Source organism: Taeniopygia guttata, chromosome 1, assembly GCF_048771995.1.
Source record: "Taeniopygia guttata chromosome 1, bTaeGut7.mat, whole genome shotgun sequence".
NCBI lineage: Eukaryota > Metazoa > Chordata > Aves > Passeriformes > Estrildidae > Taeniopygia > Taeniopygia guttata.
This window is the reverse complement of record NC_133024.1, coordinates 78099269-78114612: the sequence shown is the minus strand read 5'-3', so window position 1 is coordinate 78114612 and position 15344 is coordinate 78099269. Positions and strand designations below refer to the sequence as shown.

General features: G+C 35.2%; 1 protein-coding gene across 7 annotated transcripts in view; it reads left to right on the top strand.

Annotated features, from left to right (window-relative positions):
• Positions 1 to 15344, top strand: part of FGF14 (fibroblast growth factor 14) — a 373382-nt gene that overhangs the window by 274776 nt on the left and 83262 nt on the right. For 5 of the 7 annotated variants that reach the window (XM_002198665.7, XM_030286870.4, XM_072931666.1 and 2 more), the window contains 2 exons: positions 5991 to 6101; positions 14183 to 14286. In XM_002198665.7, coding sequence (XP_002198701.1) covers positions 5991 to 6101; positions 14183 to 14286 — 215 coding nt within the window. The remainder of the gene's footprint in view (positions 1 to 5990; positions 6102 to 14182; positions 14287 to 15344) is intronic. The other 2 variants (XM_030286858.4, XM_072931659.1) reach the window with 1 other exon arrangement.

The following is a 15344-nucleotide window of genomic DNA, read 5'->3' as shown; positions in this document are numbered from 1 at the left end:
TGTAGACAAGTAAATTAAATCAAATCAACTTGTAAATCTGAACAGATATAAATGATCCCAGCTAGCAGCCAAGTTCCTGTAATTCTGTTGATGATGAAATTTGTTTGAGCAAAACCATAAAGCAAGAAACAAGGCTTATGTAGTTTGAAATGCACTGTAAGACCCAGAGACAAAATGTCAGCACCCACAAATGGAATGGGAGCACATTTTGCTGTTAACATAAAAACATTTGCAACACAAAGACAAGGATGCCAGCACAAAGGGGGCTTTTAAGAAAAGCAACCATTTTGCAGAACTCCAGCCTGCTTTCATAGTTTACCAGGAAATTTCATAAATGCTGTGGAAGTACCAATGACAATGGCAGCACAGGAACGTGGGAGGACTCTCTGTCTCTTAACTGCGCTCTCAAAGCAGGGTTCTGCAGGAGATGAACTTGTGATGTGAGACATAAACGGACAAAAAGTAGAGTTAAAAATAAACACCAAAGTTGAGTGCCCTGTAATCATCATGAGAACGGAAAAATAAGTGAGCAAAAAGAAAGCCACCTCGTTTCAGAACAAGGACTATTATTACTTATGGGAACAGGGAATAATGGAAGCTATTGCTTTTCTGAGTTCACATTATGTGCTTTTCCCTATTGCCCTGAATAGAACAAAACTTTCTTTCAGAAACATTTTTCTCTTAAAGTTTTTAATTAAGAAGTTTAGTTTTCTAATGCATATTGTGAGATATTGAAAAAAATATTATTAAAATGAGAGAGCACTAGCATATAAAATAAATGTTCAAATTTTATTATTTCCTGTTAACAATGGAAGTAAAAAACTATCAGAAACTTGGAAACATTGAGACACCAGGTGATAGTACAGCCTACTAAAGAAGTTCGGAGTGTATAAAGCTTTTGAATGCAAGAGGTGTATCACTGGAACACCTGAAGACTTTAATAATGAAGGGTGGTTTTAGATGCCTACTTAGGATTTTATCACCTTTAAATGAAGTACAAAGTTTGTCATTTTGAATTCCCCATTGGCAATGTACTTGCTTCAGGAAGCCTGCTGTTATGATTGTATAACGCACATTTCAGAGGACCCTGCACTTTTATGTGCTGGAATGACAATGCAAGGCTTGGCATAAACAAGGCAAAATGTAATGTGATCATCTTAACAATTGTACCTGTTTGAGTACTGTTGCAATATAGCAGAAGCAGTACACTTGAGAAGAAGATGGCTTTTGAAAACTTGGCAAAGCATTACAGCAGGAACTGAAATACCTGAAATGAGAATCCAAAAAAGAAAATGTAATTTTTACATGGAACTTTTCCCCTGCTTCCACTGCTGAATTGCTTATTGGAAAGTTTCTAAAATACTAAGCACTACAGAGACATTTTTTAAGTTTTAAAAAGTATCCAGACATTAATCTCAAGCAACAATAATTTTCTGTGCAGAAGTTGGTGGGCGGTTGAAGATGTCTAGGACTGTGGTATAGTGGATAGGGTCTGACCTGCCTGAAGGGGGTTAGTTATTTATTATACAAAGTAGAGACACTTAAGCAAGAGAGATGGCAAGAATTCCAGTCCAACACACCCTATACACACACTACTGTTAGAGTATTTTTGTGTGAGAAGTCAGGAAAAGGGACTTTTATAAAATAATAGGGAGATGTACGTGGAGTGGATGAGACACTCTGGACTTTGGGTGGGTATTTTACTTCCCAGGTACAAAAGAAATTTTGTGGTTGTAGGTTTCTGGGGGGATTTACTTTTTAAAAATATCTAATACAGAATATGTGGTTTTATTATATTTCAATAAAGTTTAATAGATGAGGGAGAAGATTCCTAACAGATGCTGACCACAACATCAGCAAGCAAGACATGACAGCCAAGTCATGTCAGAGTACCATAAACCATAAATAAAAAATGCTCTGTTTTTTGGGGGGTTTTTTTGGTTTTTTTTTTTTGTTTTTTTTTTTTTTTCTGGAGCAATATGAGTGGTACTTTTAGTACTAAAGTATCCACAAGTGAAAACTGCTGAATAGAATGCAAAGAGTAAAGGACGAGTAAAATATGAAGTACCTGGAGCAGTTATCATGAGTTTGATGCTCTGCTATCTGAGCAGGATGTACCTCTAAATACTGGCTTTTACTTGGCTCACTGAGCGACTCATTTTGTGGCAGACTGGTGCTGACTGGATAGTGCAGTTTATTCTCCATAAGAGTGTGAGACAGTTTATTCTCCATAAGATGTGAGACTACCCCTCCCATTACGCATTTGCTTGTCAGCAGACATTTATTTAGTGCCTTTGCACAGAAGAGGGAGGAAATAAATAATGACAGTTAAAAAAAAAAAAAAAAAAAAGAAGCTTTACTTTGGTAAAAAACTAAAAATTAAAACTCCAATGGGTGCTAAGGGACTAATTTTTAAAATATACAATAGGCATATTCACCACTTTTCCACTGTTCTTTTAGCATTTTAAATTAATTTATGTTTTAACACTCATATTTAATAAGTTTTTTTCCCTAGTTTATTTTAAGTCTATAAAGATTCTAAATACATCTGTCCTGGCAGTGTGTTGGAGTGGGGAAGTACATGTGAAAGCCAATTTCTGTGTGAACAGAAAATATTCACAATTCAAAACGTAAAGTGTCATAATTCTGCTAAAGCAAGGACTGCACTCAGCCCGTCATGAGTTAATGCCAAAACCATTTTTGTAGCCACTATTTGAGAGAGAAGACATCTTAATTAAACTGTGCCTTTGTTGAGGACATCAAAAAGATACTGACAGAGTGTTCATGCTAACTGCAATCATGCATCCTGCCATCACCACTGACAAGGAAAAAAAGCAAGAAAAGTGGGCTGCAAGTGGCTGCTGTCACACAGATTGCTGTGAAAGAGAGGCTTGAGGAGGTGTTGCTTTGTCCATTCAGTAGAGCTTTGAATTTTAAGAGACAACCTCTAATAATGACAAGTCAGAATAATTTTTCCCAGCGTATGGTATTGCTGACATGTCATGCTGAACTGTTCGGCCTCGGAACAAGGTGGAAAAAAAGATTGATAAAAACCATTAGGAGATGTCAAACTCTTCCATAAATTTTGATGCATGGTGAATTTTGCCTTTTTTTTTTTTTTTTTTTTTTAGTTTCATTTCCTCTGAAATCAAGGTGTTTAAATGGAAATTATATTATTTAAATAGAAATTATAAATGCCTCACTGTGGCAGCTAAGACTTAAAGACTTATTTCTGTGATAAAATCATGAGAACCGGGAGGTCTTTGGTGAGGTTTTCTCCTCTCATCCTGTTTCTGCTTTATTTTTTGCTGCATTTTCTTGCCATTCTCTTTCTCTCATATGTGGGAAGATAAAAGCATATGTGGGGTTTAAGGGTAAGAATAAATGCTGGTCTGTCTGTCTTTGTCACTCTGGTGAGAGTTAAAGAAAAGTGACACACCCAGTACACCTGTGGACAGGTAGTACCAGTCTTCTGCTGTTGTTTCTGGGCATTGTTGCTCAGTCCTGCTGTCTAGCAGACAGCAAAACCAAATTAAATTAAAAAGTGTGGCCAACAGGGATTTGAGAAACTAATTTGTAAATCACCTGAAGCTAAGACCGTTCCTGTAATATTATTAAGAGACAAAGGGTAGATAAAACACTACAGAAATACAGGGTCTAGCAGATTTCTCTTCTCTGCTTGCTGCTCAGATGTCTCAAAAAGGACATGAAAGGGTAATTTATCTCTCTGCAAGGAGAAGAGATAAACTTCTTGCCTGACAGGATTGTCTGCTTCATCTTGGAGATATTTACCTTGAAGCTGTATGGAGTAGTCTTTGTGACTATTGCTTATTATGACTTGAATCAAGATTAATGTATCATTTCACTCTCATTCAGATATAATTTTGGATAGCTGGTAAAGCAGGGTTAATTTTAAATAATGCATTTGATGAAAACAGATACATTATTATTAGAAACTATATTTAATTTTTCAATTTAGAAAAATTAATAGAATGAGTATAAAATAAACAACTTTGAAAGTAACTTCTAAGTTTGAGATTTTTCCCTTGAAGTAGTAGATGTAAACAGCTGGTGACAGAGAGTTGACTGTACATTGCCTTCCTATGAAATATCTTTGCACTATAAAATGTTGACAAAAAATCATTTATTCATGATTCCTTAGGGTATAGAAAGTGTTTTTCAAAATGCTGATACTTTTCCTGTAAATAATTTTTAAAGATCTTGTTTTAATAATATTTTTACTATACTTTTATTTAGTCTTTTAAGATGCCTTTTTAATGAGTGCTAAGCAAGCATGTTTAAAATTGTCAATTTGAAGTATACATTGACAGGAATAGTGCCTGTGTAAAAGGAGCTCAATTTTCACTTTTAAATTATGAAAGTACTTTTGAATCACCTGATGAAATTGATGAAAACAGTACATTCAAATAAATTGCAGTTTACTATGTTTAAATTTTTAAAAATATTTGTTTCTGAGTATTCATATATAAAGACAAACTTTTGATAATATAAAAATTTACAGAAAGCAAAATTTTCAGTTTAAATTTAAGTTGCATATGCTTATATGTTGATCTTTGATTGTAAATATTATTTATTTCCATGCCTCAGCAGTCTTACAGTGTTACTATTTATAGTAACTTTTTTTTTATTATATTTACAGTTTAACTTGTATTTTTAATTCAGATGGTCTTATTGTTTAATATGTCTTTGTAATTTGGATATTCAATAAAAACATTTAACAGATAATTTCACAGAACTGAGCCTCTACAGAAATTTCAGTGCATACCATTTAGAGGCAGTTTTGTTTACCACTGTTTGTTTTTACATCCCCTTAGGATACTCTAAGTAACCCAGCATGATTAATTGTGAGAGCAATTATATACAAATTTTGTATTCTGCCTACAGGCTTGCATGAAAATGCTTTCTGTCTTCCTTTGAAGTTCACATGTTTATTTTATTATATATCTGTATCAAAGTATTCATGAATTTATTCATTATTGCACAGCTATGCATGATATGATATAGATATTTTAATGCCAATGTTCTCCCAAATTTATGTACTGGCTGCCTGGAACTGGGCTTAATAGTTAATGTTTAGCAATATTAATACTGATACCACATGGAGGTAGTTCTGTTGAATTTTTTAAAGATGTGATGCCTTCTTTCTCTGAAACAATTTTGTAACAGCTCAGTTTCTGGTTTGGTAAGGCAACATCTGTGCTGTGAATCAAAGAGTTTGTGGCTTGACACTTCATGCCTGATTCTTGGCAGTTTTCATAAATTTAGAGTATTAAATGGAGAATCTTCCTTGTTCCAAACTACCTGGATTTGCCGTAGCTTTATCTTACTGAGAGCTTTTTCAGCTTTTTCTTTCTGATGACCAAAGGTTATGTCCTGCCCTGACTGTGAGTGTTATTCCCTGGGGGGTGGGAGAGGGCAGGTGAGTTGGATCTGCTTCTAGCTTGGTTAAAGTATACTGGGAACTTCTGATGATACTATTACAAATTTGATGATAAGTTTACCACTTTTGATAGGAAATAAAACAAACCTTTTCCTCACAGTTTCCTTAACACTTACGTGCAGTACAGTAAGTTGCTGTATTTGAAACATAACATATTTGAAAAAACCAATAGGGTTTTTCAAATGTTTTCTTCAAATGGGCTATATTTGTTGCTGAAGTCTATAATTTTTTTGCAGGGATTAATATGGTTTAAGCTTTTGACTGGGGATATTTTGGGTGTTCCTTTATTCTCTGTTTTACCTGTATTAATTATAATGAAGGATTTTGGAGGTAGAGAACAGGACATAGAACTGACCTAACAGCACTCTGCAGAGAGATTTTTCTCCATCTCCATCAGCACCCATCCTGTTGTAATACTTACTTTTAAGACAGCATTGCTGCTTCACCAAACATCCTCCTAAGTGAGAGAAGTAGGGATAACTCTTGGAAAAAGTTTTGAGGCTAGTGACAAAATATGTTTGTCTTTCAGATCCCCAGCTCAAGGGTATAGTGACCAGGTTATATTGCAGGCAAGGCTACTACTTGCAAATGCACCCCGATGGAAGTCTCGATGGAACCAAGGATGACAGCAGTAATTCTAGTAAGTGACTGCCCCAGGGGAATGTCGTAATCGCACACGCAGACCGCATCGCTCGAATGTGTTTGCACAGGCACCGTGGTACTGCCTGCCTGCCTGCCTGCCTGCCTTTGGAGGGTTTCTGAATGTGTGTTGTCCCAAGGAGGAGGGTTCTGTCCCTTCCAAGCCTGGTGACCACCAGCATGGCTCGTGCAGGACATTGGCCTAAATGTGTTGCCTCTCAAGGGGAAGGTGTAAGTGCTCATGGACCTTAGGAGGAGATATTTAGGCCAATGAATGTCTTCTGATAATTTTATAAAATTGGTAAAATTATATTAAAATAATTTTTAAATAAAAACTCTTTATCCAACAAAAAAAATTCTTCTTTTCCAATAAATAACAAAGAAATAACAAGACATGGAAACTAATTTCCCAGAAAAATCTGAATTTACAAGCAAGTAAATGTATGCTAAACTATCAAAGACCTTCATAAAACACAAGCTAATTTACCTTGCTAAAGGTACTAAAAATTTTGGGGTTAAAAATCCTATGGCAGCCAAAATTCCAATTATGTTAAGAGATTTTTTTGCCACTGTAGAGGTGGCAAAAGTGGCAGTTTTTAAAAATATTCCAAACAAAAGCGGTCTTGAAAGGCCGTGTGGGTTGCTGCTTTGGTATGCTTTTCCTATGGTACTGCTACATCTTTTCATTCAATGAGACTATATATATATATACATACATATATATATATATATATATATATATATATATATAAATGTTTGATAATTTCAGCTGCAAATGATAATTAAACAAATCTATTCTTGCTCTAGAAACAGTTGATTTTTGTTTTATTTTAATTATCATGACATATTTAAATAACATTTCTGTGTCATCTTGAATTTTATTTTAAGCACTTTTAATGCACAAGATTTATCTTCTTATTATGCATACATAAATAATCCCTTAGTTTCCTTAAAAATGTTGAAATTAGCCTGCAGAAATTAAGGTATTTGAGGTTGCTGCCTTACATTGGTAAAATCCCTGTTTTAATTGATGCACAGCTGTCATTTATAGCACCTTTCATCAGCAGATAGCATGATCATCTTTTATTGTTTGTTTTGGAGGGTTTTTTAATTCAGAAAAATTGTTTAATATATTTTTATGTGTATCTCTCTGCTTGTTTTCCAAGTGTTTTTGTTCCCCTTCCATGCCCTCTGTGTCCCAACCCCATCCTCGTTTCTTTTCTTCCCTCCATGTGCCCATCTCTCATACCCACTTCAGTACTGGAGTACATACTAAGACCTGAAACAAGGCAGGATTACTCTCACTTTTTATAGAAGCTTTGCCTAGATGAGTTCTAAGAGCTATCTTATGGTATAAGTGCAGATCTCTCTCCCTCTGCCCAGTTCTTATTTTCAGCTTCAGCGAGAAGTTGTGTATGACTGCAACAATTTTGTAATGTTTTATTGTTATTTCTGAGAGGTTTTTTTAACTCTTAGATCTCTATGGATGTGGAGTCTTTTCAAAGCTAGACCACAGTGTCTTACTTTTCTCTTTTTGATGTTGTCAGCTTCACAAATCATTCTCTTCTTTTTTTTTTTCACTCTTTCCCCTCTTCTGTGCATTTTTGATTTTCCAGCTCTTTGCTCATATCCCTTATTCTTCTTTATCCAAAATGTGGAATGGATATTCTATATTATAAATATTCTGAAATGTTGAACTTCTCCAAACTCAACCAAATACCATATAGAAGTATTGTGTATTTTGCGCAAATATTGTTAGATTATTTGCTTTACTCCAAAATGATTTTTTGGCTAAAAAGCTGTGGAGATTTTTTTCCACAAAGGCATTTTGTTCTGTCTTTAACTGGTGGGATTAATTTTTTCTAAACTACTCCAGTTTTCCAATATTTTTCATAAAGACTGTTTAGAAAAGAAGAGTGCAAAATCAATGTGTTTGCCAGGAAGGCCTACAGTCTACATCTGAAATTTTGTTTGCATATATGTATCAACACTATATTAAGAGCTGAAAATGTTTACCTATTCATTATTGTATGAGTATGTGTTTTTTTCTCTTGTGCTGCCAGTCTTAGTTTTTTCCCTTTCCATTTTGTTGCCTTTAATTTCCTATTGAACTTTTTTCCTTACTGCTTTTTTTGTTGTAACATATTTTGTTTCTCCTTCTCTTTTTCATTTTAAAACAATAATTTTCTAATAGATAGAGTTTCTAGTGTTTTGATATTTTATTTTTTGAGCTCCTTAGCATGATAATTTCTGTCTAAGGCTTACAAGTGAATAACTTTTGGCAGCTGCCCAAGGGAGAAAATCCTGCTTCTGACTGCGTTTCTTGCAGGCTGCCCATTTAATGTGCCCAGTGGGTGAAGGGATGGACATGTATCAGCTGTCCATATGACAGATAGAATACTTACCTGGATAGTGAGAATGACTTCCATTCAAAGTGTGTTTCATAAAAAAAAAGGAAATATAGACTGCCAAAGGGTGTGCATCTCTGCCAGCCTTCCACCTGTCTTCTGCACTATTCACTGTTCCTGAAGAGAGCCCACTGAGTAACTGGGTGTCAGCGAAGCCAGAGGGAGCAAGGAGGGAGTGAGAGAAAAAAGATGCAGTTTCTTTTTTGTCTTCAGCAAGGAAACTGTTTGAAGCTTAGTCATGCTGCTACTTTTTGTGCTGTTGCTATGTATTTTGTGTCAAGCAGTTAGAAAAGTACTTTAAGGTAAAATTCCCTCAAGTACCTATATAATTTTGTACTTATTTTACAAGTATATCAGTAAACATAACTTTACACACTTTTTGAGTTACAGTGTTATAGAAAAGTAGCTCAAACTAAGATTAAGATTTGCTTCTATCTAAAATCAAAATGAGTTGTACCAGCTGTTTTAATCAGCTACTCATTGTCCCAGTTTGAGTATAGGCTAGAGACTGCAGAGAGAGATGACAGGATTTTTAGTGTATCACTGTGTGCAAAATCTTGAAAAAGGGAGGAAGACGTGATGTGCAATTGCATGAATGTACTTTCGTCTACTCATGTTGATGGCCATGATATTAGAACCCAACCTAAACAGAACAGCAGGTTTCAGTTCATTGTTGTAATTTTGTTTATAACTTTTCCAAGATAATGACGTTTCATAAAACAATGGTAATTAATGCACCTGTTGGTTAATGGTGCTGAGTTTCCTTAAATCACTTTCCCAAATTAAGGCTGTTAGCCAAACAATCTTGTGTGTATAGTCTGTAATTTTTTTTGGACCCAGTCTCTAATATCTTGTTTAACTATATATATATATATATATATTTTCTTTGTATATATTTAATTTCTCTAATACCTTTCAGTTTCTAGTCTGCTTTTGTGTCTTGCTTGTATCAGAGGCAGGAGTGACTGTGGTTAAAGCTGTAGCTTTGGTTACTGAGGTCCTACTCAGTGTAGCTATCACACTCACTTTAATGTTCCTGGATTTCACAGGTGCAAACAGGTGCAACTCATCTTTAGGCTTTGGTCTATCTTCAAAGTTTTGTCTCATGAATGAAGGGTAGGTTTAGTAGGAAGACTAATTAATTTGAGAAACAGACAATTTCAACTTTTTAATTTCTGAGATTGAAACCATGAATCTTTCAGCTCTACAGCTTGTTTTAATTCACCTAGAGTGTATCTCAGCCAACAACCACTGAAAAAATGCAATGTAAATGATGATACTTTCCTTTATAGGTGACAGACCTGATTGTAACACTCAAATGTTGCAATTTGTACCCCTTATGAAATTACAGGTTTTTTATAACGTGTTTATAGTATTCTCTGATTAAAAGAGCATTACTTATTGGTAGCCTTATCTCATAAAATGATAAATGAAAAAGTGAATATTATCCAAGATAATGTTAACTGGCTGTGCTGTGCACATCTTTTGTTATGCTGCAGTATGCTTTACTTCCTTTATTGTGCTTGGTGCCTGGTAGGGTTGCTCTTCAAGAAATCCTGCAACCATTTAACATTCCTTTATTTTCATCTTTTAATGCATACTTCTATTTATATCTTCCAAATATGGAAGTGTTAACTTTTTAATGGCTTTATAAAATACCGACCGCTATCATATTTTGGTTTGAAGGTACTCATAAAATAACCTTTACAGCACCCTTGTAAGGTAAAGGAGGTAATTACATAGAAATAAAGCACATAAAGATTAGGAAAAAAACACCTGCAGTGCCGTTAAATTTGGATTAATGAATGTTAATTTTGGATTACTGCACTAAAATATCTGCAACCTGATGCTTGCACTGGTTTTTACTAAAGTTTGTCTTCAAAGAATTATACAGACATTTACTCATCTATTCACACCACCTCTGGGAGTTAGGTAAGCCTGTTTCTCCCACTTGGATAATCTTAGTCTGACAGGTAGATGTTCAGTCATACTTAGAAAAAAAAATTTAATTATGTTTTCTGTGAGATTGAGCAGGTAGAACCGGTTTGCTCCATAAGAAATGGATGGACAAATCTCTATATACACCAAACTCCTTGCAGTCATTGCCAATCTAAAAGATGTTTTGATCGAGTTGTCATTTTTTGCCTGTGGGCCCGCAAATAAATTGATGAAGTAGTTGCCTTGATCTGATTGGAGATTTGGTACTGTGGGAAGTTTTGTTAACTGCCATGAAGGCAGTGTGCGTGCAGAAGAGGCTGCAAGATTCTTGGGCAAAACAGTGATCCGTAATAGCAATTTTCTTGTAGCTACAAGTCAGTGGTACCTAAATAAACTTTCACAAATATATGGAAATATCTGATTTCAGGCATTTCAGATTTCAAGTTAATGGACTGTGTTGGTATAACATAAAAGAAGGAAAAAATTATACAGAGGTTTTGTGTTTTGCTCAAGAAAGGAGCGATTGCTTATAAAAAAAAATTAACCCAAACTTTTGCTAAAACTTTTTGAGGATTAGAATCCAACTCAGATTTGGAGTTCCTGTAAGTCTCCTCCATGAAACATAAAAAATAACCTTTTTTCATGCCAGTTGTTCCTGCTAACTGTCCCCACCCCCGTTTACTGATCTTTTTTTGTGGTGGGAGTAGACTTGCAGGAAAAGGCCTCTTCTCTTGCCTTAGGAAAAGGCAGAGAGCACAAATGCTTTATAGCTGTGATTTAGATAGGATACAAAGCCAAGCTAAGGGAGTATGCAGTCTTAGCGCTGACAAGGAGTAAGGGTTTTACTTTCACGATTTTTGCCAATCAGTTCCCTTGTCTTCCCTGATGTTCCCACATTCTTTGGAATTGCCAGGCTTTCTACTGAAGCGTGCAGCATGGGAACACTGAGCACCAGGCACCGCTGTATTTCCTGGGCTGCTGGAGGGTATCCCCCCTCTCAGCTCATCTGTGGACTCGCTGAACTGGCTTTAGGCACATAAAAACATTCAGGGACCTCACTCCCCAGGTTTTGGTTTCAGATCATTTTCTTAAAGAGAGAAGGAAGCAGGGGACATGGCTCTTTTTAGCACCCCCCTCAGACAAAAACACGTTTGGCTGCGCAGAACTGGAATGCCAGCAGACTCTAGAAGGCTTTCTGCTTTTCTCAGAGCAATTTTATACTGCAGTGAGACATAGCACAGGGGAATCCTAGGAATGTTTGAAATGTGTAATTGAACACAAAAGTCTTGCTCAGTGAGGAATACTGCCCAGTCAGGTTCTGAAGGAAATCAAATTTCTTTTGGCCCACTTCAAAGTGCATTAAAACCACACGCTGTGCCTTATTGGTGCATGTTTTGCTGCCCCAATATGAAACACATTGCTGAACATTTGTCAATCAATAGCTGAACGTAGACTGGCTTCCCTAGTTTCCCTGAAGTCTGAAGGATTCTGTGAAGCTTATTGAATATTCTGACTGTGCAGAATTTCAGCATTTCAGGTCACACTCTACAATTTTAAGGGTTTAGACTAATTACAGGATCTCTGAAAATCTCCAATTAAAATTTGGTGGCAGTAAAAGATGCATTACGTGCCTTCCACAGTTCTTTCTGAATTCACCAGCAACTATAAGCCACTTCAGTAACTTTACAGGCTGCAAAAAACACTGCTGTGTTGCAGGCCTGTAATTCTTGTTCAGTGGTGGTTGGATTTTTTTTTTTTTTATAGCTTTGGTGCTTTTAATTTTATTTATATGGTTAATAATATCTACATTTCAGAATTTTTGCCTGAACCACTATGAATACAAGTTATTTTTCATTAACTGACTTCTCATGGCTGACTTGTCTTTTGTGTTCACATCTTTTCTTTATATAAGTATTGTTTGTTCTTCCTTCCTTGTGTCCCTTCAATTGTTTCTTCAGTCCCATTAGCATGGTTTGCTCCTGCAATTTCTTTTCGTCTAGGAAAAAATCCAAAGTCAATTGCCATCTTATACTTTGTTTTGCTGTGATAGACTCCCCATCCACAACCCACAACAGTGATTTTGCTGGTTTTGACATTGTCTCATTTGAGGATAATGAAATTAATGGATAATGAGAAATTTGTAACTAATTTTTGACTTCCAAATTACATTGAACTAAAAGCCCTCAAACCATGCAGTCTTTAGCCTATATATTCTTAGGATATCTTTTCTGTGAGTGCCATATTTCACTGTTTTACATTTATTAGGGAGGGAACCCTATCTGTACCATCTGTACCAATTTTTTTTTTTTTTTTATTGAACAGCATTGTAATATCCTAGCATAATGGAGAATTTTGGAAATGACAGAAATTAAAATGCTATTTTTTTGTGCTTATTCTTGTCATCTCTTTTATTTTCTTTGTAAACCTGCCAAATTGTTTTCAGTTCTTCTAGAGCTCTTTTCAATATATTTTTCTTTCTACCACTCTAGGAAGAACTCTGCTACAATTCCTAGCTTTATATTGGCTTTGTGTTTTCCTAAAATTATTCAATGTTACACATTATTTTTATGCATGACAACGCCGAAGGAAAGGTGTATATTTTTTTTATACATGCCTATATTTCTAGTAGTCTACCTATGGTTTGTTGTTTTTTTTTTCTCAGTTGTAAAGACTTGATCATATTCTTCATAAACAAACTGGATGGATTTTTGTCTTTTGCCCAAACAGAAATTTTCACACCTTGAGAAATGTATTTATCCACTGTAATTACATGATCCTTTTTCTCTTGATTTGGGCTTTAGCTCTGGATTTCTGATTATAAGTAGCCTCATCCAGTCCACTTTTTGGGCACCTAGGGATGTCTTTCTTAAATTTTGAGGAACTCACTGTAGGTGTTACTGTGTTCCTGACACCTGACTTGGTAGAAACATAGTCCCCACTGCATATGTTGGATACACAGGTTGTGCTTTTAGTTTTCATCCAAAGACTTGGGAACCTGTGGCTTATCCACAGTGGAAAAACATTTAGCATAAACTCTGTCTCATCCAGATCTTTTCTTCCAAAACTGATGTGTGCTTTGCATCTAATTTTCTAGCATGAGTCAGTAAATGTAATATAGGTGTATGCTGGCATAAGTTTTAGAACTGGTTCATTCCACCTGCTTATACAACCTGTGTTTTTCTGTGGTGAGGCTGGTAAACTCCCACTCTTCACACTGGTCTTTTCTTCAGACAGTAATCAAAGTTGTGGCTGTTTGGATTACTACAGAGGTATACAGGATTTCTAGGGTATTTGTTATTAGGTGGTTTTCTAATTATTTTCTAATTATTACCCCAAGTTCTGTATTCTGTTCAATAACATTTATGCACATTTAGAGTCAAGCACATATTTCAGTGCTTTTATGAACTGTGATAAGCCTCTGTCATTACATGACATCAGTGTCTTACTGTTTGTATCATACATATCATTCACAAAAGCAAAAAAACCCAAACATCACAGATCCCTTGACATCAGTCTTTAATGAGGGCACCTTTTAGTGGAAAACCATAAAAATGCCCAGGAAAATAAAGAGCTATTTGACAGAATCAAAGAAGCAAGATTTTCCTCATTAGTCTAATTTTAAAAGCATAAAAAAATTATACAGGAACTGTTTGTCTTTCTTTTCTGCTAATGATGTTTATTAGATTATTTTATTAAGTGTAGCATATTTATATCTGGTCATGTTTTTTCTTCTCAGCTTTATTCAACCTTATACCAGTGGGACTTCGAGTTGTCGCTATCCAGGGTGTAAAGACTGGGTTGTATATAGCCCTAAATGGAGAAGGTTTCCTCTACACATCAGTAAGTACCTTGCTGAACTCTGTTTAGGAGGCACAGCTGAAGCTGAAATCTCCATAGGAATGAGACTTCTGTACACTTTTAAGAAGTTCTGTGATGTCTGTTGCACACGTCATGCTTGTGTGTAGCATAAATGGGACACAGTAGAAATTACTGTGTACTGCGTATAAAAGTAAAATCCTAAAAAAATATACCACAGACCACTTTTCCTGGCAGGCTGTCATGTTAGAGTGCCATATGCCACAAAGATTGTAATTTTCAATTAAATTCTTCAAAATTTTAAAATAAGGACCTGCAATTATTTTCTTAGAGACTTGTTGATCAGAATCCAAAAACTGCTCCAACCATTATTTTTATTGATAAGATTTATGAGTGCAACTTCCATCTAAAAGATCATTTACAGCCTTATGGTTTATCACCATAATATTGTAACTTCATGCTTAACATTATTGATTTTTCTGTATCAGATATAAGAAAAATAAAAAGTTCTGTGAGGGACTATTACCTCTGTAGAATGATCAAAGTTTAAAAAAAGTCTTTTGAGTCACAAAGAACACTGCTGGATAAAGTGGTTGGAAAGGCCTCATATTGTTTATGATATTTGAAATGATTTGATGCTAATCACTCCGTATGTTGTGAATATAAAATTCCTCAGTTTTGTGTAAATTTTGGGTCTTAACTTCCTTTGAAAGATGGACAGCCTTTATTGTGAACAGACAATTCTTTCAGGTATTAACAAGGTGGCTTAAAGGATTTTTAATGACTATAGTTTTATTGACATCTATGTTAAATTTATTTACATAGTGCTTTTTCCATTTTTTGCGTCACGTAGTTCTTAATTCCCAACTGAGTTAGAATACACTGCTTTGTTTTCAATGTCTGTTGAAAGGAAATTGGAAAGATTAAGTTTCTGATGCCCTGAGGGAAAGTATTCTGTTTGTTTCAAACACACAATTGTCTTGCAAAAGCTAATTAGGAAGAAAAAAATGGAACTCATCTTGAATGCCAGTGTCAAGACAAAGAGAAAATTCCTCCTCATAAAATGTCTGCTAGAAACTCCA